This window comes from Cimex lectularius, unplaced genomic scaffold (genome assembly GCF_000648675.2).
Source record: "Cimex lectularius strain Harlan isolate CLEC.00 unplaced genomic scaffold, Clec_2.1 scaffold204, whole genome shotgun sequence".
NCBI classification, from domain to species: domain Eukaryota; kingdom Metazoa; phylum Arthropoda; class Insecta; order Hemiptera; family Cimicidae; genus Cimex; species Cimex lectularius.
Genome location: NW_019392743.1, coordinates 583793 through 610829, shown reverse-complemented (window position 1 = coordinate 610829; position 27037 = coordinate 583793). Strand labels below are relative to the sequence as shown.

The 27037-nt window shown below is 36.9% G+C and overlaps 1 protein-coding gene across 1 annotated transcript in view; it reads right to left on the bottom strand.

Annotated features, from left to right (window-relative positions):
* Positions 1-216: 216 nt before the first annotated feature.
* Positions 217-27037, bottom strand: part of LOC106663716 — a 143261-nt gene continuing 116440 nt past the window's right edge. The window contains exons 5-14 of the mRNA XM_014388774.2: positions 13187-13478; positions 11782-12125; positions 6017-6238; positions 2702-2895; positions 2325-2630; positions 2079-2267; positions 1590-2019; positions 1324-1533; positions 1026-1186; positions 217-954 (exon numbers count right to left, since the gene is read on the bottom strand). Of these exons, the coding sequence (XP_014244260.1) occupies positions 639-954; positions 1026-1186; positions 1324-1533; positions 1590-2019; positions 2079-2267; positions 2325-2630; positions 2702-2895; positions 6017-6238; positions 11782-12125; positions 13187-13478 (2664 nt within the window). The 3' untranslated portion in view covers positions 217-638. The remainder of the gene's footprint in view (positions 955-1025; positions 1187-1323; positions 1534-1589; positions 2020-2078; positions 2268-2324; positions 2631-2701; positions 2896-6016; positions 6239-11781; positions 12126-13186; positions 13479-27037) is intronic.

Below are 27037 nucleotides of genomic sequence, written 5' to 3'. Positions count from 1 at the left end.
AAGATGTAGCAATAGTATTGATTTGTATATAATTTGAAAATCTGTTTATGAGATTAGATTAGAAATATTTTAAAGATAATTTCTCTTCCAACAGAGGACAAAATTTGTGCAAAAAGAAAGGCTTTAAATTTAATTTCAGACAGAATAAAAAATATATATCTATTTTAAGAGTATTTATTTATTGAAAAAAAAAATTGACTGATAATTAACAAAATACTCTTGAAATATTGTACTTCAGTTTTAATTATTTTAATAATAAACTAGACCTTTCTTCTGAGAAAGATTGCTTGGAATCACAAAAACTTTTGTTTTCAGTTAAACATGTATGCCTATATGTGAAAAACCATACATTTCAAAGTACACCTATATAATTGTATTGCACCTTTTATTTTACTTGAAAAAATACTAAGATTGTAGCTAAACAAATTGTTAAAAAAATAGTTTTTCTTATGGGCATGATTATCATGCATTTATTACAAACATATTTTACATAGTAAACCATGTTTTTGCAACCAACAGTTCCGGCTTTGTTGAAAGGCACGTATCTTTTTCGACAGAACGTTTCCTCCGTGCGAAAATTGTCACACGGTTGTTATTCGGTCGAATTCAACAAAGCGTTCGGAACTGTCGGTGCTGTGTCAGCAAATCACCTCTTTGCCAACGCTGGATGACATAATTGTATCGGTGTCTGAAGGTAGAGATTTCAACTGTCTTCTAGGTCTTCTCAATCTGCAGATAAATGTCAAGACTAGGGATATAGTTATGATGGCGATTATTGTGAGCAGAGCCAGTTGGACTGGAGGAAGCGGTAGGCAATGCGTGGCCGACTCGTCATAGCCAGATGGACAGTTGTCAGTTCCATCACACCAAAGTGAAGCATTGATACAAGCATCTAGTTCTGGGCATCTGTGAAAACAGTCTTCCAGAAGTCCTTCCGCAGCCGCTTCGCTCCTCCTTTAACAGAAAACAACATTATTATGTTGCACTTTATGTAATCATGTTGGTTATGAATCTGTTTTCCTCACCTTCTAGTCAATTCTAACCAAGTAACAGAGTAAGTACCACTTTCTCTTGGGGTGAATTCAACGAGAATGTTTCTTATCTCCTTTCGATCATGTTTCGACCAGACAGGTGGCAACCTTTCTGCGTTGTTTGCTATTACCCACCCCTCCGAGAATACCTCCACCTAAAATAATTCAATGGAGGCACAGAAGATTACATGTCTTGTAAAACAAAATGTAAAAGGTTAGGCATATTTGAATTATTATGAAAAAATGCAATATCTGAATTGGGAGTATAGAATTACTATGGTGGTATAAATACCATGCTATCCTGGTATGCAGGTAGAGGTTCGGGGCACACAATGACATGGGTAGAGCCAGCGTGGATTTCTATTCGGTTGGATGTTGCGCACTGCCCTCTCCGGATGATACCAGTCTTTCCAACTCCCCCAACAACTATACCTGGTACTTTTACATAAAGGTATTTTGACTCACTAGGTTCGACCACCCAAGGCTGCCCTTCACAGTTCACCTGAAAGCATAATTAGTTATTATGAGGTAGTTTTACGGTATGACAGTATTTGGCACCTCCTCCGGAGTCTGACTCGGAGAAACAAATTCAATTTCCCCACTGGGTCCCCTCAGCTTCTTTCCCCTACTACAGACCGGCCTTCTTACAAATTCCCAAGTTGCTTCGAAACCCAAGTTTCTATAGTCATCCATGGTAGTCATGTTCTTCACGATGAAATGCAGTTGCAATATGTTACTGTTTGAGGTATATACAAATGGCAGTTGTGGTTCTGGGTTTGAGCATAGGCAGTCCTTCGGTAAATTCATGACTGTCTTGGGAAAAGGGATTTCTCTTAATTGTACAAAAGCTGTCGGATTTCCGATGCACTGGAGCCTGCCCCAGCCACCCTCGTTGTGCGTTTCACAATCTGTACGATTTGCTGTTCTCAAGTTTGTAATCGCTATTCGAACTCTTTCACCCTTTTGTGCTTCGAACCTATAAACGCAACTGAAAGCAGAAAAAGAATTATATAGATCAATGCTATCATTGGTTGATAAAAATACTACCTTATATTAGGACTTCCTCCACGACCGTATAAAAATATTTCTCTTGGCGAGGCGAATGTTTGAGGAGTGTAGTAGGAAGCAGGAGGGAGCTGTCTTTGCGTGAAAATTCTCGAACATTTCCCTGAGCCGTATTGTTCTCCATCTTGGTGAAGGTCTACAAACTCGTAAAGGGCACGAAACGACACAGGCCTTTAAAAAAATGAAAAATCACGTTGTGTAGATTTGACGAATTAAGTTATGGTTTACCTAAGCGCAGTAGCTTCTGTGACTTTCAGCTCTAACGTGGCTGAATCGCCGGTGGACAAAAAGCTCTCAGAAGCCTTGCACGCTCTGGACATATTTCTCAATAGCTGGTGGTCGCAAGAACGTGGAATCTGTTCTTTACAAAATGTCGCTATGAGTGGGACTTTCTGTTTAATGTGCATGTCAACATCAACGGATTTTTTCGTTCCGTCCCATATCTTAAGACCTGTCGCACATTCAGCTTCTTGCGACAAGGCAAATTTTGGGCTGCTTACATGATACTTTAAGACCGAAAGCCAAATACGGTATCTAAAGAAGAGACAATTTTATATTTGTTTGTATATTTACAAATATTATTATAATGCGAGGAAATTGAGTACCGTGGTGGTCTTGCGTACTGCTTAGGAGGTGGAGAAGATCCGGGCTCGGCGCCCCAAAGATGGTATAGACATGTGGTATTCGGTGGTAGCGAATTCCTCGGGCTTTCTAACACACCGTGTCCAGTGCCACTCAACCAAAACTCACATTTTTTGTTCCTTGTGTACTGGGGCGATTCCTTTTCCACGAAATCCACCTGCGGATATATTCATCGTTTAAAACTAATGTTAGAAATATACAATTATACACAAAACATGTTCACGACAACACAAAAACCTATGATATACTTTCCTAGGTGAGAACTGTTACAGAGGAAATAGTGTAATAAGAGTGGTGCTGGGTGTTTTGTGCGCTGATTTTTTCTTTTGTTTCGGAATGGTTTCCTTTATGGTGGAATATTCGAAAACTCAAATAATCATGCACTAGGCAATTTTTTTTCCCTCGAATGTAAAAGAAATGAACGGTGTAGAAAACGGGTATTAATGATGTGCAATTGTGCGCAGTAACAATATTTATATTAGTTTTTTTATCCTTTACTTTTATGGAGGTCACTACCAAAAACAAAAATAACAAATTTGGCAAAATCCGTTTACAATAGAAAACTTCATAATAAAAATTATTACTAATTAACCAAAGGATTATTATTAAATAATTGAATTTTAACAATTTTCAATTTTGCCCAGTAATATTTTTTAGTTGGTCCTATTAATCACAGTAATTGTTTTAATGGAAAGTTTGGCGTTGAAAAATTAGTGTTACGAGCGGGACTCCAACCTACGACCTCCCGATCTGGGGTACTGGTCTGAAAGTCAGGTTCGAGTCTCCCTCGTTACATTAATTTTCCAGCTCAATTACAATAATATTTAAGTTAAATTAACACAATTTTGTATCTGTCTCGTTGAACTGGGCCTCTGCCTAAAAAATAAAATGTAAAAAACCGAATTTTCATTAAGTTTTATTTACTTACTTTTCAATCCTGTCGGGACATTTTAGCGTAAACAAAAGAAAAATCTGATCACCGGAAGGATACTAAAAATTTTCTTTAAATAACGTTTATAGGAATATTCTGACTTCACCACATATAACTCATTTTTATAAAAAAATTTCCGTGTAAAACTGAATAATAACCAAATATTATTTAATTATTAATTAAGTATAATAATTTTGTTGAAATAATTTATTTGTAGCCTGTACCTATGAACATACATTTTACAAATGAAGTTCCTAAGTTTAATGTCCTATGTTTCTAATTTGAGTGCAAGTCGGTAGCTCCTTGTTTATCTTCAATGGAAGCTTGTTTGTAATCTAAATTAAAACTGGGTACATTTTTCCTCATTCATTCTTGTCACTTTTCGTACCAGTTAAACTCAATGGTTGTTGCAGTTTGCTTCAATATTATTTGGGGAAGGAGACAAAACTGGTAGTAGTGATGATGTTGGGATGTGTATGAATGTCAGCAGTATAAATGGTATTCTGAATGAGAGACGGTATTCACCCTTTTTTTATTGGTGCTTTTATCTCGGATAAAAAACAATGTTGATAAACGTTTATTGAGCGCGGCATAGAAATAAATAATAAAAGTGATTCAGCAACACGGCATAATAACAATTAATAGAACTTTTATAAAAACTCAAAACTAAAATGAAATTCGATCCCAAACTTACAAAACAAATGGGCTTTTTCTTCAAAAATATCGGCACCACGAGGGTTGATATGACCTCTGCTGTTGCGAACCATCGAAAAAATAAAAAAATGAAATTCGGGTGAAGCACCCTCATCTTGACGTCAAAAATGACAGAAAGACAGTGTAAAATTTCACTTAGACAGGATTTATCATATTTGAGTAAAAGTTTAAATGTAGAAAAATATATCTTAGAAAATCAAATCAGAATTAGTTACCTAAATGAGGATCATAAATGAGGAAAGGTAGATTCTTTTTTTGTGCAGAAAGCTGAACTTTTTTTAGCTTCTAAATAGTATAGAGTGTTGTTTTTTAAGATTATTATCAAATATAGGATACATTTTGAACATATTATTTATCATATTATAATTGAGCATATAAAATGTAAGGGGGACGTAATTAAAAAAAATGGAAATATGAAAAATATATTTTAAAAATTTAAATTTAAATAATCACTCACAAAGATTACACAACAAAAAAGATTAAAAATGTTTAACTGTATAGTATTTTTGGTTGTTTTGTTTATGTAAGTTTAAATGATAATGGTACAATTTTAGTTTGCGTATGTTTAAACTGAACAAATTTTTAACTAAATGAAGACTCCTCTAACGGTGTAAAACCATGGCGATGTCTTACAGTTATTAGATAATATCATGTTATTTTATTAATAACTTTAAAACAAATATTCAAAATGTCATTAAAATTGGCCATATTATTCCATAAAATGAGGCCAATTTTCCAATTATGTAAGGATCCAGGTAGCGACCTCCTCAATAAAGGCAATGGCAGTAATCACGAACTCCTAGTTGGTATAAAACACGAGGTGTACTTTTTGATAAATAAGAAGATTATTTGAAGATCGTGAGATGCAGTCTGGAGTGACGTAGGTTTTAGAAAAATATTTTCTTTATCGTGCCAACGTTTCGTTTATTGAGATAATCTTCGTGTTGACACGACAGACAGGAGAATGACACAACTAAGCAGAAAACGAACACTTTGAGCCCTGAAGATGATCTCAATAAAGGTCGAAACGTTGGCACGATAAAGAAAATGTTTTTCTGAAACCTACGTCACACCAGACCGCATCTCACGATCTCCAAATAATCATTAACTAACGGTCACTAAACACCACACAAAATAAGAAGAACGGTCAATTGCAAAACATGTTTATTTGTCATTGTGCATGTTTTCATTGAAATTCTCTCATATCATCGAAGTCGAAATTATTTCCAATTATTTTCACTTTGACGTGCCAAAAGGCTTTAAATTGAGAAACCTAACAAACTTGTACATTTCCGGACAATATTAGGAAACAAAGTGCTGGGGTCAAGCGGATGGTTTTTTGAAATAATTCATACCACTTGGTCACGTATCGATGGCGTTCAAAAGCAGTTTGTTTAGTGGTAAAACGCAAAACACTTTCTTGTCCATTTTCTTATTCGAGCCTTTCTTTTGTTTGTGCACGAGGAAAACAGATTTCCTCCAATATTGAGATTTCATTCCTACTACCTTCATTTTCCGCTCTTCCATTCGTTCTAATGCGCTACAAATTTTGCCGCGTGTTCGTCATTGTTGATTATTTGTTTCTAATAAGGAAATTAATTTTAAGCAAATACGTCAGAGTGTTGTAGAATACCTTGACACGGAGCTGGAATCCGTGGAGCGCCTGGGGCGGTGCCGGGTAAAGGAAAGTTCCGTAAGGCGAGGTCGAAAATTCGACGAGGATTTCCGGACCGGAAGAAATAGCCTTAGGCACCGCAGAACCGCCCCCGCAGAATTTCAGAAGCACCGGGTCTCTCGTCGTATAGCCGTCGTAAATCGTCACGTAGTCTTGCACCTCCTCGCAGTCTTTCCATATCTACAAATTGAAACACAGTCATGAATAAAATCCTTCTTTTCTACACGAAACCCTACGATTGAATTTATTTTGGTTTGGAAATTTCAACGGAGAAATTAAAATTACGAGTATTAACTGTCCAACTGAACGTCACTGGTCATCAATACAGGCTTATATCCTTAATAACCGGGGAAGGTGTAAAGTCATATTACATACATACTAGTAGTCAATTTCTACATTACCAAGTACTCAAGAAAGTTTTGCCGTTTTTTAGGGAAAACATAAAAAATGAATGTAGAAAAATAGATCTCAACAACTACACGAACATAGTAATATCTTACACTTCATAATCCATAGTAGACTTCATCAATATTTAACAGACCTAAACTCTTTACATAAAACATGATAATAACTGTAGAAACCGAACACAACATAGTATAAACATCCTTGACTCAAATATCAAAAAAATTAAACCTCCGCCTACACAAAAACCAATGATACTGAAACCATCGTTCGAGCTGATTAAATCCACTCACGCTGACTCAAAAATCATTTTGTGCCTCACAAACAATTGTGTTTTTACCGACGGTACCACTAAACAAGGATAAGTACAAAATGAAATAAAAACAACACGAATAACCAAGGAGAAGTACGAAATGAAGTAAAAGCAGTATCACTAAACAAGGATAAGCGTAAGACGAGTAAAATCAGTTCCAGTATACAAGGAGAAGTATACGGAACAAATTAAAATAAGCATAATTAATGAACTATTAAAAATAAGATAGACACAAAAACAAAACAACACCGCTATTCACACAGTCATCGCTCACCTTTAATTGGGCTAAATACAACACTCAATTTCAAATTATATGTACAAAAATCTGAACAAGTCATACAGAATAGGCGTTTAAGGATACATGAGTGAAAACATTTAAAGATAATCAGTGGAAAATTATATCGATCTGACAGGACGAAAAATAAAACAAGATATAAACTAATTTGTTGTTGATCATGGGTGCGGTCACAAAGAAGTTTTTTTTTAAATTAAATTTATTTATTAAAACTGGTCTTATTAGACCAACCATTAATTTTACAATAATACTATAGAATACATAAATGTTTACATTCTTATAAACCCATTGGTACAAGATTTACATTTCACTATTCACTATTCACTTTCAACTACACAAGTTCATATGGCTTTGTTCGTTTTAATCTTCTGACCGTGTTTCGGTTATGTAAGAGTTTGGTCGCTTCCACATTCTCGTGCTGGCTGAGGCGAGCCTGGTGTTTGGCGGCAAATCTTTGTATTTCCGCGTTACTTCAGGGATCTTAAGATCCCTATGTAAGTCCTTATTCCTTATGTACCAAGGTGCATTGACCATGTTACGTAAGGTTTTGTTTTGGAGTGTTTGTATGATTTTGATATTGCTGTGTTTGGTACAACCCCATAGTTGAATACCATATGTCCACATAGGCTTTATGACTTGTTTATATAATAATATTTTATTTTGTTTAGCAAGATTGGAGCCACGTCCTATCAACCAGTATAGTTGTCTATACCTTAAACCTATTTCTGTCCTGTTTTTCTTCACGTGTTCTTTCCATCTCAGCTTGGCATCTAAGGTCATTCCCAATATTTAGCTTTATTGCTGTATGGTATAGTAGTGAGCGACCTTCCATGGTCCACCTTTTTGTTTGTAAAGATTAGATGAACAGATTTATGCTGATTTAGCTCGATTTTCCATTTTTTTGTCCATTCGTTTATCTTATTACATGCATTTTGGAGGATTTTGGTTGAATGGGTGATAGTCGGTCCTAGTGATATCACCGCTGTGTCATCTGCAAACGTTGCAATTTTTACTCCATCTATTTTCGGAAAATCACTGGTGTATAACAAGTAAAGCAGTGGACCTAATATGCTACCTTGTGGCACTCCTGCATTTATTGTTTTTAATTTTGAATATTGATCTTCTTGTTTGACTCTAAACAGTCTGTCAGTTAGGTAGGAACTGATAATATCGACATACTGGTTTGGTAGCATACCTTTTAGTTTATTGATGAGTCCTTCGAGCCAGACCTTGTCAAAAGCTTGTGAGACATCAAGGAAGATAACAGAACAAATTTGTTTTTCTTCGAGAGATTTTTCTATTACGTCCGTTACTCGGTGAATTTGGTCTATTGTTGAGTGTCTTGTTCGGAATCCAAATTGGTGGTCAGGAATGATTTTCTTTTTTTCAACGATGTGTTTTATTCGTTTTAATAATAACTTTTCGAAGAGTTTAGACACTGTTGGTAGTAGCGATATTGGTCTATATGATTTGACCTCGTTCGCCGGTTTTCCTGTTTTTTTTAAATCATAATGACTTCTGCGAATTTCCTGATGCTGGGAACATATTTCAGTCTGATTGCAGCATTAAATAGGTATGTTAGTTTAACTATACCCTTTTTTGGCAATTGTTTTAGTATATCTCCAGTGATAAGGTCTTATCCTGGAGTCTTTTTAGCAGGTAAATTTTTAATTTCTCGTGCTACTGTCACAAAGAAGTGAGTATTGTAACTTTTGGCCAAGCTTTCGGCCTTTATTACTGTCTTCTTCAGGGATCTACAGGTAATTTCAAAAAATAATATTTGGGCATACAATACATAAATTAATTAAGAAACGTCAAATTCCACGTTTCATTGTCATAAATAAATTTGATTACAGTGATAGGGATAAAAGAGGCGGCCACAAGGCCTGCTGCACCTCGACCTGAATAGATCTATTATGCTCCCCTGTTATTTATAATTCACTGGCCAGCTACAGGTTATTAATCAGTTTCCTCAGCTTTGCCAGTGGCTCTTTAGCTTAGGATCTTGTTTGTGTTTTTTTTGTCCTAGTTGCAAGAACCTGCACCTACATAGACAGAAACATAGAATATGTTCTGCGGTCTCCTTATCTTCCTGGCAGTATCTGCACGGTTTTTCTTCTGTTTGTACTTCTATTCGGTGCATGTGCCTTCTTATGTAGCAGTGCTCTGTCAGGAGTCCGACCAGTATCCTGGTTCGGTTGCGGTTGCCTTTCAGTAATTCTTTTGTAAGTTTGGATGGTCCTTCAATGAATCTCTTCGCCTGCCTCATACCTGTGGTATTATTCCACCAGGTTTTGAACTTATTAAGGACCCATTTTAAGATGTATCCTCTTCCCATGTTGCTCCTCTTTTTGGCCAATGTCAACCTTTTCGTTTCCTCTATGCCAGGAATGTCCAGGGACTCAAGCCAGGGTCAGGTCATTAATGTCACTGACTCCGTCAGGGCCTCCATGCAGTTCAAAACACTCTTTACCTTCGTAGCCTCACATGAGGCTAGAGCCCTAAGTGCTGCCTGGCTATCATAGAAAATGGCTAGCTTGCAGGAATGTATTCCTAGACTTTTTATTTCTCTGGCACATTGTTAATCCATATGATTTCATACTGGAAAACTGCGGCATATTTACCTAGGTTTACCGTCAGTTCGGTCTTTGGGTTCATCCAGAAGAATCCAGCTCCGGTACCCTTGTCGGTTTTGATTACAATAAACTCTCTTACCTTCGAAAGATATCAAAATAAGATCATCTCACAACATGAACCCTCAACAATTCAGGCACGCTTGAACTAATGCATGATTTAGAAAAAGGAGGATAAAAGGACATAGTTGAAAACTTACAAATATACAAACACAACACAGACAACAAGAAAAATCCATGAATACTCATATGAACTTATCCATGTAATTAACTGTTTAAGAAACTAGAAAAAAATAAACCAAGATGACAAGGGCACACGCCTTTCATGAACATATGCAGAATGAAAATGTAGAAACATATCACTAAAAATGGCAAGAAACCAAACAGCGTCTGACAAACCAACACGATGAGTGTAGGTAGGCCAAAACTGGAATGACCTTTTCAAAAAAAATATTCTCCATTGCTTCAAAAACCCTCCTTCAAAGATGAGAACAACGGTCGAAAATCGTTTTGGTTCAATTTATTTACCTTTCTCGGCTTTCTAAACCTCAGCTTGGAAGATACTGGCGTATTTTCCCAAGTGTTATGTGTATTTGGTTCCAGGAAAGAATACTCCTGCCGTACCTTTTTGCGTTTTAGATCCATCTGGTGCCATTCTTAAAGCATGTGTTTCTCTCTTTCCCATTCTATTATTTGGAAATTTTCATTAAACTCAACCATCCTGTTCATGTCAACCCTTGGGGACAAGAGTTTTGGTTGGTTTTTCATTAGACTGTTGCAATCTTTCCACTTTAGTTTTATTCCTATTGGAAGTTTCTTTTTGATAATACTAATAATAGTTTTCTGTACTGTCCTCATTACAATGTGGTGGAGGGGGATTAATCCCAGTATCTCCGCCATACCAGCTGTGGGACATGTTCTCATCGCTCCCGTATACAGATGCATGCAAGTATTTTTGTGAGTTCTCTTTTGTTATTCGTTCTACTTTATCAGCCCAAGATATGGCGCCATATGTTCCGGTCTGCATCCCCAATTTTTTCCTGCTCGAGCCGATATGTTCCTTAAATACCAGTGTTTTGTCAAGTGACGCCTTGATATTTGGCCTCTTTCTTCATTTCTACGACTTTTATCTGTCACATGTTTAGTAATATTTTCATAGGGATTGAATAAGAGGCGATTTGAACATGCATCATTTGGTTTAGATGTCTCATTTATTGTTAGAACCAATTTGATTATCCTATTCCAAAATCGATCTCTTTTTATTCGGAAAGCAAAGGAACAAGATATTAAATAACAGGATTATTGGGTTCTGTTAAATTGTGCGGCACCAATCAAGCTTTTTGTTTTACCTTTCCATTTGATACAAGAATTCCAGGCTGACTTTCTGAAAATTTCAGTTCCGTGAGCAGGTGTGGCGGTGATCCGATGCTATTAAATCTCCCAGAGCTGTTCATCTAATCTTATAACAAAAGATACAAGATTCTCTATAATCTTTGTTCTTTTTTTGTGAGCAGCTCACTCGCATTAAAACCGAGTTTGTACTTTAACCGTTTAAACGCTAAATTAAGACTGGATTACAGTTTAATCATTATAAAAAATAAACAACGGTGGGACCCTAGAAAAGGCCGGATTAAAATTAAACCAATAACAAAAGCGATGAATTCCAAAAAAAAAAAAAACAAGAATGTATTTACAAAACGGCAGAACTTTTTGGAGGACCTAGGCAAAATGAATGATTAATAAATTTACATTCTGCGTTATAAAACCATAAATTATTTTGTTGTTTGGAAATCGTGAATGAAGGTCCCCGAGGTTCCGGAGGATGTGCTAACTCTGGTTCGGAAGCAAAAACCGCAATTGGTAGAAAGTGGTTCAGCCGACAATACAAACTCGTACAAAACACCGACTCTAATAACAACAAACAGCTCTATGATAATAAAAAATTTTCATCATACATTTCCTAAGGAGAAAATTAATCTTGAAAATAATTATGAATAGTATAAAGTGTATTTTAGTTTTAAACTATACTATTTTTAATGAGTATTTGTAAAAAAATAAAAATTTTAGGGTAATGTAAAACCTTGAGTGTGCTGAGGTGAGGGTTTGTGGGTTGGGTCGGCCTTGCATACAGTGCGCTCTGGCTTCTTATGTTGACCATGTGCCCTTCCGTCTGATAAACGGAAATGAGGGCGTGCTTTCCCTCTGGGATACTCTGTTGTCTCACCGCGTAGTAGCAGGTCATATTTCTCGGGTAGACCCCTGGGAAGTTGGGGCTTTGGAGGCGGCAGTCTTTCTTGTCGCAATCGCTGAACATCCTTGAGCAATAGGTCATCCCGATACGGTTCCCGAGGTAGTAGTTTTCAGACGTCGTGTTCGCCAACTCTACACTCGTCTCTTCGTTCGTTTTGCTATCATTATCTATAACTATAATCTGACTGGTTTATTAAAAGCTCAAAAGATTTTTTAAATTAAATAAATATGTATTAATTTATTATTATTAATTATCAATTATATTTAGTGGTCTATTGACCAAATTACTTCTTTCAATTAATTAATTCTTTTATGTAAGGTTTTGGTTGAAATGAAAAAGTCTGTGCCACAAGCGGGATTCGAACCCACGACCTTCGGCTAAATACGCCGCTGTTCTACCACTTGGGCTATCTTGACTTCGGGCCATTCGGACTTTTTCATTTCAACCGAAACCTTACATAAAAGGATTAATTATTAATTATATATTAATTGCGAAACTCTTTCATCCTTAAAACTCATTATTTTCATGCTGTAGTTTTTTAATGAGATTTTTTAGTCATCATTTTATTTCAAATGTAAGCTGTGTGGGTAATAATTAGCATTTAACCCATAAAAAAATTGTTTTGTACTATCTATCTGGTTTAGATAATTTAACATTATTCAAACAAATCGCAGAAAGATTAAACTAACTAAAATTAATTGGTAAAACTCCATGGCTACAGATTTCATGAACCTGCATACACCTTAAAGAAATTTATCTAATTTATCTGATCTTGTTTATAGAACAATAAAAATGTTAGAGATAGGTTGGTCTGCGAGTCAGTCAACTCATGCTGAACCGGCATAGGATCACTAATTGGTTCCGTCTTCACCCGCGGGTTTGTTGGATTATTCTAACGCTTTCGGCATTGCGTCTTCAGTGAGGAACTGTCCATCACTTTGTCCGAGTAGGGTTTATATGTCATTAGGTCTGTCGGTTGTCGTTAGGGGCGTTTGCGGTAAGGGGCGATATCACTATGTAACAAGGAGCTCCGTGACCTCGTCCCCTGTCGCAAACGCTCCTAGCGACAACCGACGAATCCAACGACATACAAACCCTACTCGAACAAAGTGACAGAAATTCTTCACTGAAGATGACGCAATGCGCAATAAAACCCACGCATGAAGACGGTCCCGATAAGTGACCTATATGAGATATCTATATTGCCCGAAACGTGCTTTGCACTGGATTTTACCTTGTTGGGAACTACTTCCATATCTGACAGTTGCATCTCCTTTTGGAAGCATTTTGTAGGAAATGCGAAAGTCGAAATTGTATCCGTTCTGGTCCGACGATAGCGTGAGGAGAGTGATGGAGAGCTTGAGGGAGGAAGACTCGGAGTAATAGAGCACCGGACCCCAGGAGGTGCCGCACCAGATGCCTCCGACGGACGGACGTCCTTTCTCCTCCATCGAGAGCCAACCGTCGGGGCAGCCGTTGATGTTGAAAGACGTGAATTTGCCCAGTGTGAACCGCTCGAGTGTCACCTAGAAAAACGTTTAACGTTTAAACCTTCCTGAAAATATTTATAAGACGGGATGATATTTCGTTGCTTAAGTGGAAAGTTGTATAGGTGAACTTTTCTTCGGAATCTCGCTTCTTACAGGGGCTCGTGAAAGCCCGTCGGACAAGGAGATTAATGGAAAGATTCGAGCTTTCCCGCCTTCGCTTAATGCAGCTTTTATCTTCGTTTTAAATCCGGGAAGGTTGAGACCTTTTTTCGTTATAATCACTTCAATGGCTACACATGAATGTATTAATTGTTCACGTTCCATCCTTCTCAAGCCTTGCTTATTTTTGATAAATTAATTTTTTCAATGATCTTCTAATCGAAATAAAGTTTTATGCCTTCATTCTTTGAACCTGGACCATAAGTCTTGGGCAGTTTTATAACCTATAATAAGCAATAGCATGACAAAACGAATCCCGCAACTAAAATCAAGTTATTTCACACTCATGCTTATAATTACACACATATATATAATTCAAACCAAAATACTTTGATTGAATATATATTAAAAAAAAAATATATACATATATATATATATATATATATATATANTAAAGATCGAAACGTTGGCACGATAAAGAAAATGTTTTTCTGAAACCTACATCACACCAGACCGCATCTCACGATTTCTAAATAAATATAGATTAACGGTCACTAATCACCACACATTCAAACCAAAAAGTTTTATTTAGAAGAGAAAACATTTTACATGCATTGTGCATAAAAGCGACTCTTACATAGTTAAAATATATAATATATTATGTGTAGTAATTCTTATAATAACAATAAATATATATATTTATAAAATAATGATTTATATAATTGATAGATGGTGTCACATAGTAGACCTCTAGGTCAAGAAGCAATCTATAGCATTTTCTTTTTAAATTGTTTTTAACTTTAAATAGTTCCCACATTTCGTTGTCAATTTTTGCCATTAAGTACAGGCTACAGGGCTCATAAAGGTACGTAGCGCTTGGGTAGAGCAAATTTGACCTTATGCATGTTTCTGTAGTCATGAAATGGGATAACAAATTTAAACTTGTCTTGAAGGACATCCAGGAACACAATTATATTGAGTTGTTTAACCTTAGGGGAAAAGCTGTCTCTATATCCCAGCCCAAGTATCACTAACGAAGTCCTCTTTTGAAGCAAGAAAACCATTTGAAACAGGTCCACATCTCTGACCCGGAAACCAATGCCACGTCTAACAAGTGTCATAGAAAGAGGATAATAAGTTAGTTGTTGATTCTGGTGTATAACCGGTTTCAAACACTTGAGTCAAAAACACGCAGCAGTCACTTTATGCACCAGTTAAGTGATGTGACATTCAAAACGAAGGCTATAGTTATGTTCAATCCCCCCAAAATCCTTTGCAATCCACAATGTCCAATTTCCCTCAAATATTAAGGGAACAGAGGATTTCAAAGATGCTGGTTCTAATCCTGCTGAACATTACATTTCATGATGTAGAATGATACATTCAAGCTTTTAATAGTAAACCAACCTTGCTCAATCGAATAATGCAGCTTAAAGAGAATGAGCTCGACGACGAAATTGGAATCATTGGAGCAATAAGTTAGATGGGAAGGTCGGTAACATAAAATAGGAAAAGTATTGTTGGGCTTAGCAGCCTGCCAAAAAAGAGGATACATCTTAAAATGGATTCTTAATGAGTCCAAAACCTGCTGGAATAATACCACAGGTATGAGGCACGCAGAGATTCATAGAAGGATTATCCAAACTTACAAACTAATTACTGGAAGGCAACCGCAACCGAACCAGGATACTGGTCGGACTCCTGACAGGACATTACGTTCCCGCATGCTACTCGGACGTCCTAAAAGGACAATGAGGATCTTTAACGTCCACACCTAGCATTTCCGGCCTTATCGGACATTTTGATTCTCAAGATGAGAGCTGACTCACCTCCGCATACGACAGATGGGTGTTACAGCCGCAGCATTGGTGTAGAGGTTGTTCCGGCCCCGAGGGGCCAAGACAGGCCTCGTTCTCCGCTTTCGGCTCGGACCGTATGCAGCGCACAAAGGGCTACCTAGGCCGAAATACATCAGCCTGGTTTCCCGCGCACTTCTAGAGAGAGAAACCCACTCTATCTCCCAGGGTATTTGAGCTTTCCTAGCGATGAAACCACCGGAACCGCTCCGGCCGCGGCTTTGTTTAAGTGGAATTGCTAATCACCCCCTAGAGGAGTACCGCCTACGGTAAAATCCGCCAACCGAGCTCAGCCTACACAAACGTGCAAAGCAAACTCGAGTAAGAGCAACCGATTCACTACCCGTTCCCATCCGCCACTACTCACGCATTCGAGGGACTATCCAGCATAATCATCGCGTCTTCAACGCCTATACAGCCGTCCGATCCTCCGTACCCGTGAGGCCGGGTGTATAACGGTGATCGTACGCAAGTTTCGTGCGAAGGGCATAGATAGATGACAGCTCTTCTCTAAGTTCCCTCCAGGGGCGTCACCACGTACCACTACGAGTCTATTCCCAATGTAGCAGGGGCTGAACGTTGGAACATTTCTGCTACCCCGTAGTACAGATGGTCATGCACCCTCCCCCATCCATGCAGACAACAAACAGAACAGACAGAACAAATTCTATGTTTCTGTGAAGGTCTATGTAGGTGCAGGTTCTTGCAACTAGGACAAAAAAAAACTCAAACAAGATCCTAAGCTAAAGAGCCACTGGCAAAGCGGTGGATGCTGATTAAAAACCTGAAGCTGGCCAGTGAGTTATAAATAACAGGGGAGCACAATATTCAGGTCGAGGTGCAGAAGGCCTTGTGGCCGCCTCTTTTATCCCTATCCCTATCCTTAATGTGCTTCCTTGAGGCACTCCCATATTATCGGAGCCGACACCCACCTTCATATTTATTATAGATTATCTTCCTTGGAGATATGTGCTAAGCCATTTGAGTACATAACTTCTTACACCATTCACCCCCAAATTACTGATTACACGGTCAGGAGGTTTGGATAAATCCAGGAATATTTCAACTGCATAATCTCCCTCATCCAAATTTGAGTGCGCATAGTTTGTCAAATAAAATAGTTACTTGAAAAATGATCCACCTATACTTATAAAGACGGTCAAACGATCGTACAGAATGCGTTCGAACACTTTAGAGAAGAAGGTAAGAATCGATCTATAGTTGTTCAACAGTTTTTGATCACCTTTCTTATGGATAATCAATGTTTACTTAAAAGTGTCAGAAAAGTACACTCGATGGAAAGATTAAAAAGATCAGCTAGTGGCTCAGCGATATACGCCACACATTTCTTATTTATAGAAGGGGTAGTTCATCTAGACCCAGAGTTCAGTTTATCTTGCAGAGCATTCAAGCCTGAGTCAGGTTTAAATCTTCTAGATTGAACAGTCCGATGTGAACGGGGCTTAGGACAAATACTCAATTGGAGACTTAAGCAGTCGATAATTGAGACGAAGGAATCAAATTTGGAGTTGATATCCTTTCCTATTATTTGTAATTGCCTGTGTTACGAATCGAAACTTAGATATACTTTTTCAATCCGGTTTTTGTACTAGTTTTTCAACAAATTCGACTGTTTTAACAATATCTACCGATGTTCAAATAGTTATTGATTAAGGTAAAATTATTATTCTTGTCCTTCTTGATTTTTCTAAAGCTATCATCAACCATTCTCTTTTTCTTTCTAAACTCAGTTCTCTTTCTTTTTCCTACAGTGTTATTTTTCTTGGTTCGTTCTCACTTCAGACAAGCCTCCTTCCTTACCCTGCACATAATTTCTGGAGTTCCTCAAGACTCTAATATATCTGCCTCCTTTTTTTGCTATTATAACATTGATTTTCTTAATATTCTTAAATATAACACTTATCAGCTCTACGGATGACTTCCAAATGCAAATCTTCTTTTCACCTCATGACATTCAAATCTCAATCCCACGAATCCAAGAGGACTTAAATCAGCTCTTGGGTATTGCAAATGGACTCTCAATATCAATAGGGGTCCAGGCTATAGTGTTTGGATCCCATCCCTTCTCCAATCCTTACCTTATGCCTTCGCTCAGCATTGAAAACCAACTAACTTATTTACCAACTTACCCATCTATCAACAACCTAAGGATCTTCCTTGATCACACCTGTTTGAGCTCGTGCATTTTTCTTAATATTTAAAGGTACTAAACTTTCCTTTATAATTTTTCCTTTCATTCCTCTTTTCCCATTTCAATTTATTTTAAACCCTTTTTAAAATATGTAAAATAAGTGTTTGTTAATGAATTTAAATTTATCGTTAGGCGTAGAGAAAAATAGACAACGCTTAAATTTACCAGTTGTTGACCGAAACAATCCGCCTTCGAACAACAATAACACTCCGCTCGGCGGTAAGACCATTCGGTTCTCAAGCTTTGACCATTTCGACTCCATTTTTGTGTTCTCGGCTTCACCCTTTTTCATAATTTTTTCGTTCGTTTGTCTTCGGAAAAAGGAGAGAACTTTGTCGATACTCGGGGAAATCATCGTCCCGAGTAATTGGTATCGCTTGTTCTCGAATCAGCCAAAATAGTGAGAATCACTGGCAGAAAATCTCGCTGCTCGACCAACAGAAGCAGGAACTTCGTTCGATCTTCTCTTACAGGACATCTGGAATTTCACCGCTTCGAATCTCCTTCGTCCATCGATCCATCAACGGGAATCATTCATCGACATCGTACTTCAAAATCTGTATTTATTTTTTCTTTATAATTTTGCATGCAAGCTTGCTTCATCATTTTTTTCTTTCACCTCAAATGTGCGCAGGGGATAATTTAAGGAACAATTATTAATTTCATATTAATCACCCCCTTATTTTCGATTATGTTGTTTAGGTTTGTTACAAAATTTTAATAGTTAACACTTATTTTTGTTAATTTCTGTTCATATTCGATAAAATTGACTAAATTCAAATTTGATCTAAGATTATCCGTTATTTTTTCGTGGTCAACTTTTGTTAATCAATCGATTACAATATTTTGATTTACAAGTTAGATTTTAATTTATTATAATTTACTTATTATTTTGTTTGATTATACCCAATTTATTATTTTAATTTGAGTGTTTTATTCGGCAGAAGATATTGCATGTTAGTTTTATTTCATTTACTTTGTACTCTCACGTCAAACGATAATATTACATTGCTTCAGATAATTTCCAAAATGATTAATAAATTGTTTGTCATTTTCAATATTAATTCCATTAACACCTATTTATTAATTTTCATTTTAATTAACTTATTTTATTGTATATAATATGTCTTATGGGTTGTGTGTCTGTATGTTTTGTCTGAGTGCATGTATTTATTAGCGCGAATGGCGAGGGGTGAGGGTGAAATATAACGTCATCATCCCCCTCGAACTTTGAGAGCGTATGAGTGTGCGTTCAGGGTCGATGGCGGAATATTTATAAAAGTATTACATCGACCCCAATCTAGATTACTTTGAATATGGGTCGGTGGAGGACCGACCAAACGGAATGAGTGTACTGTATGGATGTATTTATATATATGAATGTAGTGTTTGAAAGGGTAAATAGAATATAGACTTAGTTGGGGGCTGAAATGACCTAGATGGTTTTAACAGAGTAATTATAAATAAGTAAATATTTTGTGTCTTTCATATTGCTTGTGTTATTTGTACGTTCTGTTAATTTTCCAACACTTAATGCATATTGTGCTCTTTGAAATCTCATCTGTAAGCCCAACTGCAAATTGCCGAATGAAACAAATAATAAACATTAATAATGATTTTCTTGTTGGTTCCTGGTCAATTTCTTTGTCTGTAAGTACCTCATTCGGAAACTGTCGTAGTTATTAAGGAAGGGCTTGTCCATTTTCTTTCAGGCGAAATTCACAACTGAGAGCGCAAAACGAAAAATTGCTCTCTAGACGTCAAAATAATCCAAAGGTCCGATTCGAATTTGCATGATGTAAAGGCATTAAAAAGGATAATTGTGTAAAAGATTAATTGTTTGAAAGTCAATTAAAATATATAAATTAACCGAATCAAGAATTTAATAGTTAAATAATGGCTAAATCTCCCTTGATATGTCCTATAATATGGGATAGTTGTGGTAGACCCCTCCACGAGTTTGGGAATTAATTAATTTATGTTATGGGCGGAACATCTCGACGCCGGGGAGTGGCATCTAACCTAGAATCGGGCAGAAATATATTTAAGCACGATATATTCGACCTAAGGGTTGTTTGCAAAGTAAACACAACGCTGGAAACTAGCTTCCATGCCGATTTCTCACCAAATAAAAACCTTCGGCCAATTGTTAAAGAAACAAGCTCTGCTAATTGGTTGTTTGCTTTTTTCGAAACTCGTGCCTGGTGGAACAACACACCAGGACGGAGGTAGGCAAAAGTCTTTGTCAAAAAAAAGGCTCGCCTAAACTCACAACAGAGCTGCTGCAGCACGGGAGGAAGTTTAGATTATTTTCGGCAAATAACGTGCGTTGCTGACGGCCAATTGGCGTTTGGAAAAAATGTAAAGCAGTACAGTAATGCAGGAGGGCTTAACGTCTCATTTGATTGGTATAGTGGGCATGGCCTCAAAACTTCACTTTTTTCAAGACGTTTTTCAAATTACTACAAAATCTAAAATCGATTATTCGAAACCAGAACCAGTTATGTAAATATGGTAGTGGCTAACCTAAGATAGATTTAATTAAAATTATAGGAGATAGAAGTCAAGCATCTACTCTCCCAACCATCTACAATCACTGATATCAATTAAATTACTGGCCCCAGCCGAGTAAGATCTCAGGTATGGCACTCCAAGACTGCTCTGGAAGAACAAATTTTCTCTTTTCTGAGTCACAGGGTAGAAAAGTAATAAAAAAGCTGATAAAATACTCTGAGATGGTAGTCCTAGGTTATGCTAATCGGACGCAAAGTCAATTATCCATCTGATAATCTGAACCTCGGTATTCAACAAATTATTCAATTGTTACCTGCCAAGCTTTTGACCTGTTTAAAGATCATCGTCATGGCAAAACTATCTTTTTTTTTGCATCAGCTGGTTGCCAGAGTCATTTGCAACATCTTATAATAATGTACAATGTGTTCAAAATAACAAATAAAAACAACAATAACAAATAAATAAATTAATTAATACAATTAATACAACTATTATTACGACCCTTATTCTAATATAATCATTAGCGTTTGTTTATATTATTCAAGAAGTCCTCTATTGCAGAGATCACCTCGCTAGAACAGGAGCTTATTATATTTGAGTATCATACAATATTCCGCGTCACGTTTTTAATAGCGCTCTTCGTAGAAATGTGTGGTGAGTAGTGACCGTTAGTTGATAATTATTCAGAAATCATGAGAGGCGGTCTGGTGTGATGTAGGTTTCAGAAAAACATTTTCTTTATCGTGCCAATGTTTCGACCTTTATTAAGATCATCTTCAGAGCTCAAAGGCCTGGAATTTATTTGTTAAATTTAAACAATGTTTGTAAATCCTAGGCCCTGAAGATGATCTGAATAAAGATCGAAACGTTGGCACGATAAATAAAATGTTTTTCTGAAACCTACATTACACCAGACCGCATCTCACGATTTCTGAATAATTACTCTTCGTAGAGTGGACACATCATGATTATATGTTCCAATGTTTTTATGCTACACACGTGCACTTTTCGTCTTGTACCTGATTTATCTTTTTTAAGTAATATTTACACACATCGTGATTGACCTAAGCCTCACCGTTATCCTGCATCTCGCTTTTCTAAGAGTGATCGTTGAAAACCAGGGTGTTGTCGAAATGGCAGGAAATATTTTTTTTATATAACAGCCCCTCACCACACTCACTGAACTGAATCTGCCAACTATTCGTGCCTCGTGCTTTGGCCATTGGATAATAATCATGGTATGGTAATCTGATTTTTAATAATGTTGGTTTTCTGTAGGGATGAGCATCGAAAAAAAAAACATCGATGGTCACCATCGATTAAACATCGGAACCTCATCATCGATGGTGGTACAACCATCGACTCTTTAGTCGATACATCGATAGTTTTTTGAGTACTCATTACTCAAACCACAAATTATTTTCATATGCATACATTATTTTATTCTTAATAATATTCATATTCATTTAATATTCATTTCATCAATATTCATTTATTCTTAATATTAATTCACTAGTTTTCGTGGTCCGCTTGACCAATAATATCGTTCAATTAATTAAAGTTTTCAGTTGAGATAAAAAAGCCAGTGTCACAAGCGGGATTCGAACCCACGACCTTCGGCTAAATACGCCGCTGCTTTACCACTTGAGCTATCATGACTTCGACCCACTCGAACACTAACTTCCCATCTCAATCCTATCTTTTTGCATTTTCCCTCGTTTTTGCCATTTTTCAAATGTCGTGTAATCTATGTAATCTATTTGATTCTCGGCGACAATTGAAATGGCCACGAAGAGCTTTAGTGAAGATATACTTTATTTCAACTTATTAAATTCACTAGTTTTCGTGGTCCGCTTGACCAATTAATATCTTTCAATTAATTTTAGTTGAGATAAAAAAGCCGTTAGGGTCCGAATGGATTGAAGTCACGATAGTTCAAGTGGTAAAGCAGCGGCGTATCTAGACGAAGTTCGTGGGTTCGAATCCCGCTTGTGACACTGACTTTTTTGTCTCAACTAAAAACCTTAATTAATTGAAAGAACTTAATATTAATATTTAATATTTTATTCTTAATAGAGAGCCGTCCGAATATAGTACAAGAGATTAATGAAAATAAAATATTTAATTCTTCTTGAAACGGTTTATTTATTGAGATCGTGTCCATATTTTTGTTTATTGTACTATATGTTATGTTAATATTTGTAAATATATTGTCCAGTGAAAGTTGAACTATTGGAAATTTATCTGAGTGTTATATCTTGTCTTGTGCAATACTCAAGTGCTCAAAGCTATCGGCCAAGAAAGGGGTGGGCTGATGACACCAGAAGACCCCACCCAGGTAGGGTAAGATTTTGGGAAGTTAGGAAATTAATACGTTTTAGAAGACATGAATGATGAGATATGATTCGAAGTGTAAGTCTATTACTTAAAATAAGTCTTCGATGGTGTAAAGGCATAAGTCCGGATTCTCGTTGCTTAACATTAATAGGCGCTGATTGTAAAAACCCCGAACTTAGTCTTATACCCTATTTTGGATAACGTCTAGTTTATTCAGCAACATGGGCTTTCGAACAGTGATCGAACCGTTGATTTGTAAAAAAGCAATGCGATATTCGGATCCGATCCCCAGTGAGACCGCAGACCAATCTCACACCAATATTCACACATTTTTCTGCTGCCAAAACAATATTTGAAGGTGGCCATTCACGATCGCTCCAGCAGTCCAAATGGAGCGACGCCGTTCCAAAAACCACGTCAATGGCAAAACTGAACTGGCGTGCCGGGCTGCGCCGAATATTCGACAGGTCCAAACTCCATCGCGCCACTCCAAACGTCTACGGCGCGACGACGGCATGGCGCGTTCGTGAATGGGGAAACCTGGCGTGAACGGTGGAATATTGGAGCGCTGGCTTCGTCGTAAATGGGAAAACTCGCGTTTTTTTGGCGCAGTCTCCGTCTTTTTGTCACTGAACAAACATATCCGTCGTACATTCTCAAAAAGTCAAAAACGTTTATTCTTTATTGGCAATGACATCCAATCGAGATTTTATTGTTGAGGTGATTGAATTGTATGAAAATTTACCATGTTTATGGAAAGTGGTGGACAATGATTACCACGATAGAAATAAAAGAAATTCGGTCCTCAACCAGTTGGTCGACCTTTTCAAAACAAAGGATACAAATGCAACTAGAGATGCGGTATTGATAACCCCTAAGCACTGAGCAGAAATGGTAGTAGAGAACTTAAGTTGTTCGTAGTTCATCCCTGTAGCGAGAAGTCGTAATGTGGCTGCCAACCTTTCATGTAGAGTGATGATTTCTCTCATGACTGTCTTTTGTTTTCTAATCAAGGGGGAACAAGCTGGAGTAAATATAAATAAGACGTTATCTTTTTTTTGTAAGTTTTGGTTGAAATGAATAAAATAGTGCCACGAGGGGATTCGAAACCACGACCTTCGGCTAAATACCACTTGAGCTTATGACTTCGATAGTTCGATCCACTCGGACACCAACTCCCCATCTCAACCTCCAATGTTTCGAATTTTCCATAGTTTTACCATTTTTTGGTGTCCGAGAGTATCGATGTCACGATAGCTCAAGTGGTAGAGCAGCGGCGTATTTAGCCGAAGGTCATGGATTCGAATCCTGCTCGTGCCACTAGCTTTTTCATTTCAACCAAATCCTTACAAAAAAAGATTAATTAATTGAAAGAAGTAATTTGGTCAATAGAACACTAAATATAATGAATAAATAAGTCTTCCATCCATCCTTAAATAGTTCCTCCAATCAGCGGGTTCAAGGGAAAGATCTTTCATCAAATTGATGTGGGTATTACACAGCTTCTGTTCAGGAGCCACTTCTTACACCATTTCCTATTCGTTTTTTTTGCTTTTGATATATAAACAAACAGGAGCATAGCACAAGAGATCGTCATCCATTTTAAGGAAGTCATTCGCTAGATGAAGATCGGAGCAACTGGCTGTGGAGCGGTCTTGAATGCTCCCTCAAATTTCAGGCACTCCAAATAGAACTGTACGGCTCGGCGCGGTTCAATTTGGAGCGATCGTGAATGGCCACCTCTAGATATCTACAAATTGACATAATTAAGTTTTTAATAAATAGATTCAAATTTCTTTGAAGATAGGCTCAGTCCCAACATTGGCAAGGACTGGTCCATCTAGCGAGTAGAAGTGCGCCCGATATGAAAATTGTACTTGAGCACGGCAGGGAGTACTTGGGTTCCTAGGGAGGAAACAAGCCTGTCTTATTTATATTGTACTTGGTAGATATATTGTTTTGTGTATAGTGAAAATGAATGTATTTATTAGAGTGAATTTGTACTGTGATAAGATAGATGGGGGAATATTTGGGTAGTCAATTAGTTTAGCTATAAAGTATGTGTCAATAGTTATGGAGGAATATCGAGTACTCCACCACCCTACTGACTGAATAGTATGTAAATGAGGTCGAACGGATAATATCATAGATAATTCATCTGGTTCTGAATTCGTTGTATATCGAGCATCGGCCAATAAATTTATTCACGGACCTTGAGATGATCATAATATGAGATAAAGATTTTTAAACAATAAAAACAGGAAAATATTGAAGACAAAGCGATACTTAGAAAGGTCAAAAATGCAATTAACCCGTTAAATCTGCTTTGAATATGGGGGAGAGAACTACGGGGTAAATTAGAACTTAGGTCCGTCAAAAGTGATTTATCCCATTCCCCCCCCCCCCGAATATTTAGTCTAGTCAGAATTCATATTTAATAGCACGCTTTAGCCATAAATCATGATGTTTACTAAACAGAAAAAGGAAGATAACTCCTGATCGTTTGAATTTTATTTATTCATGACTTTTTTTTCGTTACAATTTATATCCTCTGTCTTATGCTTGTCAATTGAATATTCGGTATCGTGTTTTTTTTAAATTTTCATTCGCAATAATCTGTTATTTAAGTTCATTATGTTTAGTGGTCTATTGTACAAATTACCAGTCATTTTCTTTTACAATAAATAAGTACTCTTAAAATAGATATATATTTTTTATTCTGTCTGAAATGAAACTTAAGGCCTTTCTTTTTGCACAAATTTTGTCCTCTGTCGGAAGAGAAATTATCTTTAAAATATTTCTAATATAATCTCATAAACAGATTTTCAAATTATGTACAAATTTAATAGTATTGCGACATCTTTCAATTAAGTATTCTTTTTATGTAAGGTCTTGGTTGAGATGAAAAGTTAGCGTCACGAGCAGGTTCCCAGCAGGTTAACCCACGAGGAGACTCTGACCATTTGACTTCGATTCAATAAACTCTCCATCTCAACTTTCAACCTTTCGAATTTTCTCCCTTTTTGCCATTTTTCAAATATCGTGTAATCAGAATTCGATATTTCTTTTACTTATTAAATCCATTATGTTTAGTGGTCTATTGACTAAATTACTTCTTTCAATTAATTTTTCTTTTTATGGAAGGTTTTGTTTGAGATGAAAAACTTACCGTCACGAGCGGGATTCGAACCCACGACCTTCGGCTCAATTCGCCGCTGCTCTAACCGCTTGAGCTATCGTGACTTCGATCCATTCAGACACCAACTCCCCATCTGTTATTTAATCTCGTACATTTTGAGAATGAACGTGAAAGACAGCCGGGAAAAACAGACGGTCCATTATTAGATGGGCATCGCACATCCCTCCGCGCCATCATTTCGTTCGACCCTTGACAAAAGCGTGGACGTATCAAAAGACTCCAGTGGGAAATGGCCTTTTGAGCCTAGAAAATGCTATTTTAAATATTCAAAGCTCGATGTTTCAACTTTCAGGAGACAGGCCTCGAACGGCCGCAAATTCATTCCGGCATTCTGTACAAATCTTATTTGACATTCTTTCTGGTATTGTGTATATTTTAGCTTTTAGCCCTGCAACACAATAAAAAAAAATTGTCCCCTTTGATAAGGCATTTATCTAGTGACAGTCCCTAACATTAACATATACATATTTTTGATATTTATTTATAATATACGAATAAAATCCTTTACAAAATATACAAGTGTATTACAAGTAATTATATTGTATATATATCGAGGTAGATATAACAATAAATTAGTTTATTTGCTTTGTAATTGTTACAACATTGCCGATTAGCAATAGAATTGGATCTTGATTCAACCTTAAGCCGATTAAATTCACTAGTTTTCGTAGTCCGCTAGACCAATTAATATCATTCAATTAATTAAGGTTTTTAGTTGAGATAAAAAAGTCAGTGTCACGAGCGGGATTCGAACCCACGACCTTCGACTATATACACCGCTACTCTACCACTTGAGCTATCGTGACCTCGATCCCCTCGGACACCAACTTCCCATCTCAACCCCCCTTTTGAATGTTCCCTCCTTTTTTGCATTTTTCAAATGTCGTGTAATCTATTTGATTCTCGGGGACCAAAATGGCAAAAAGGAGGGAATATTCAAAAGGTGGGGTTGAGATGGGAAGTTAGTGTCCGAGTGGGTCGAGGTCACGACAGCTCAAGTGGTAGAGCAGAGGCCGAAGATCGTGGGTTCGAATCCCGCTCGTGGCACTGACTTTTTTATCTCAACTAAAAACCTTAATAATTGAAAGATCTTAATCCGATTTTTGGTGGGAGAGAATGCATTACTGTTTTTCGTAGCATTTTTGGATGGTCATCCGTTGTGTTCGTAAAGGTGTTAATATCACGTAGACCACTCATTTACCGTTGTTTCTGAACTACATATTGAACTCCTGTTGTAACTGGAAACATTCGATTTTCATATTTTTCTACTGATATTCGCTTCCTCAGTGATTTCATGCAACATCTATACATGCAAAAT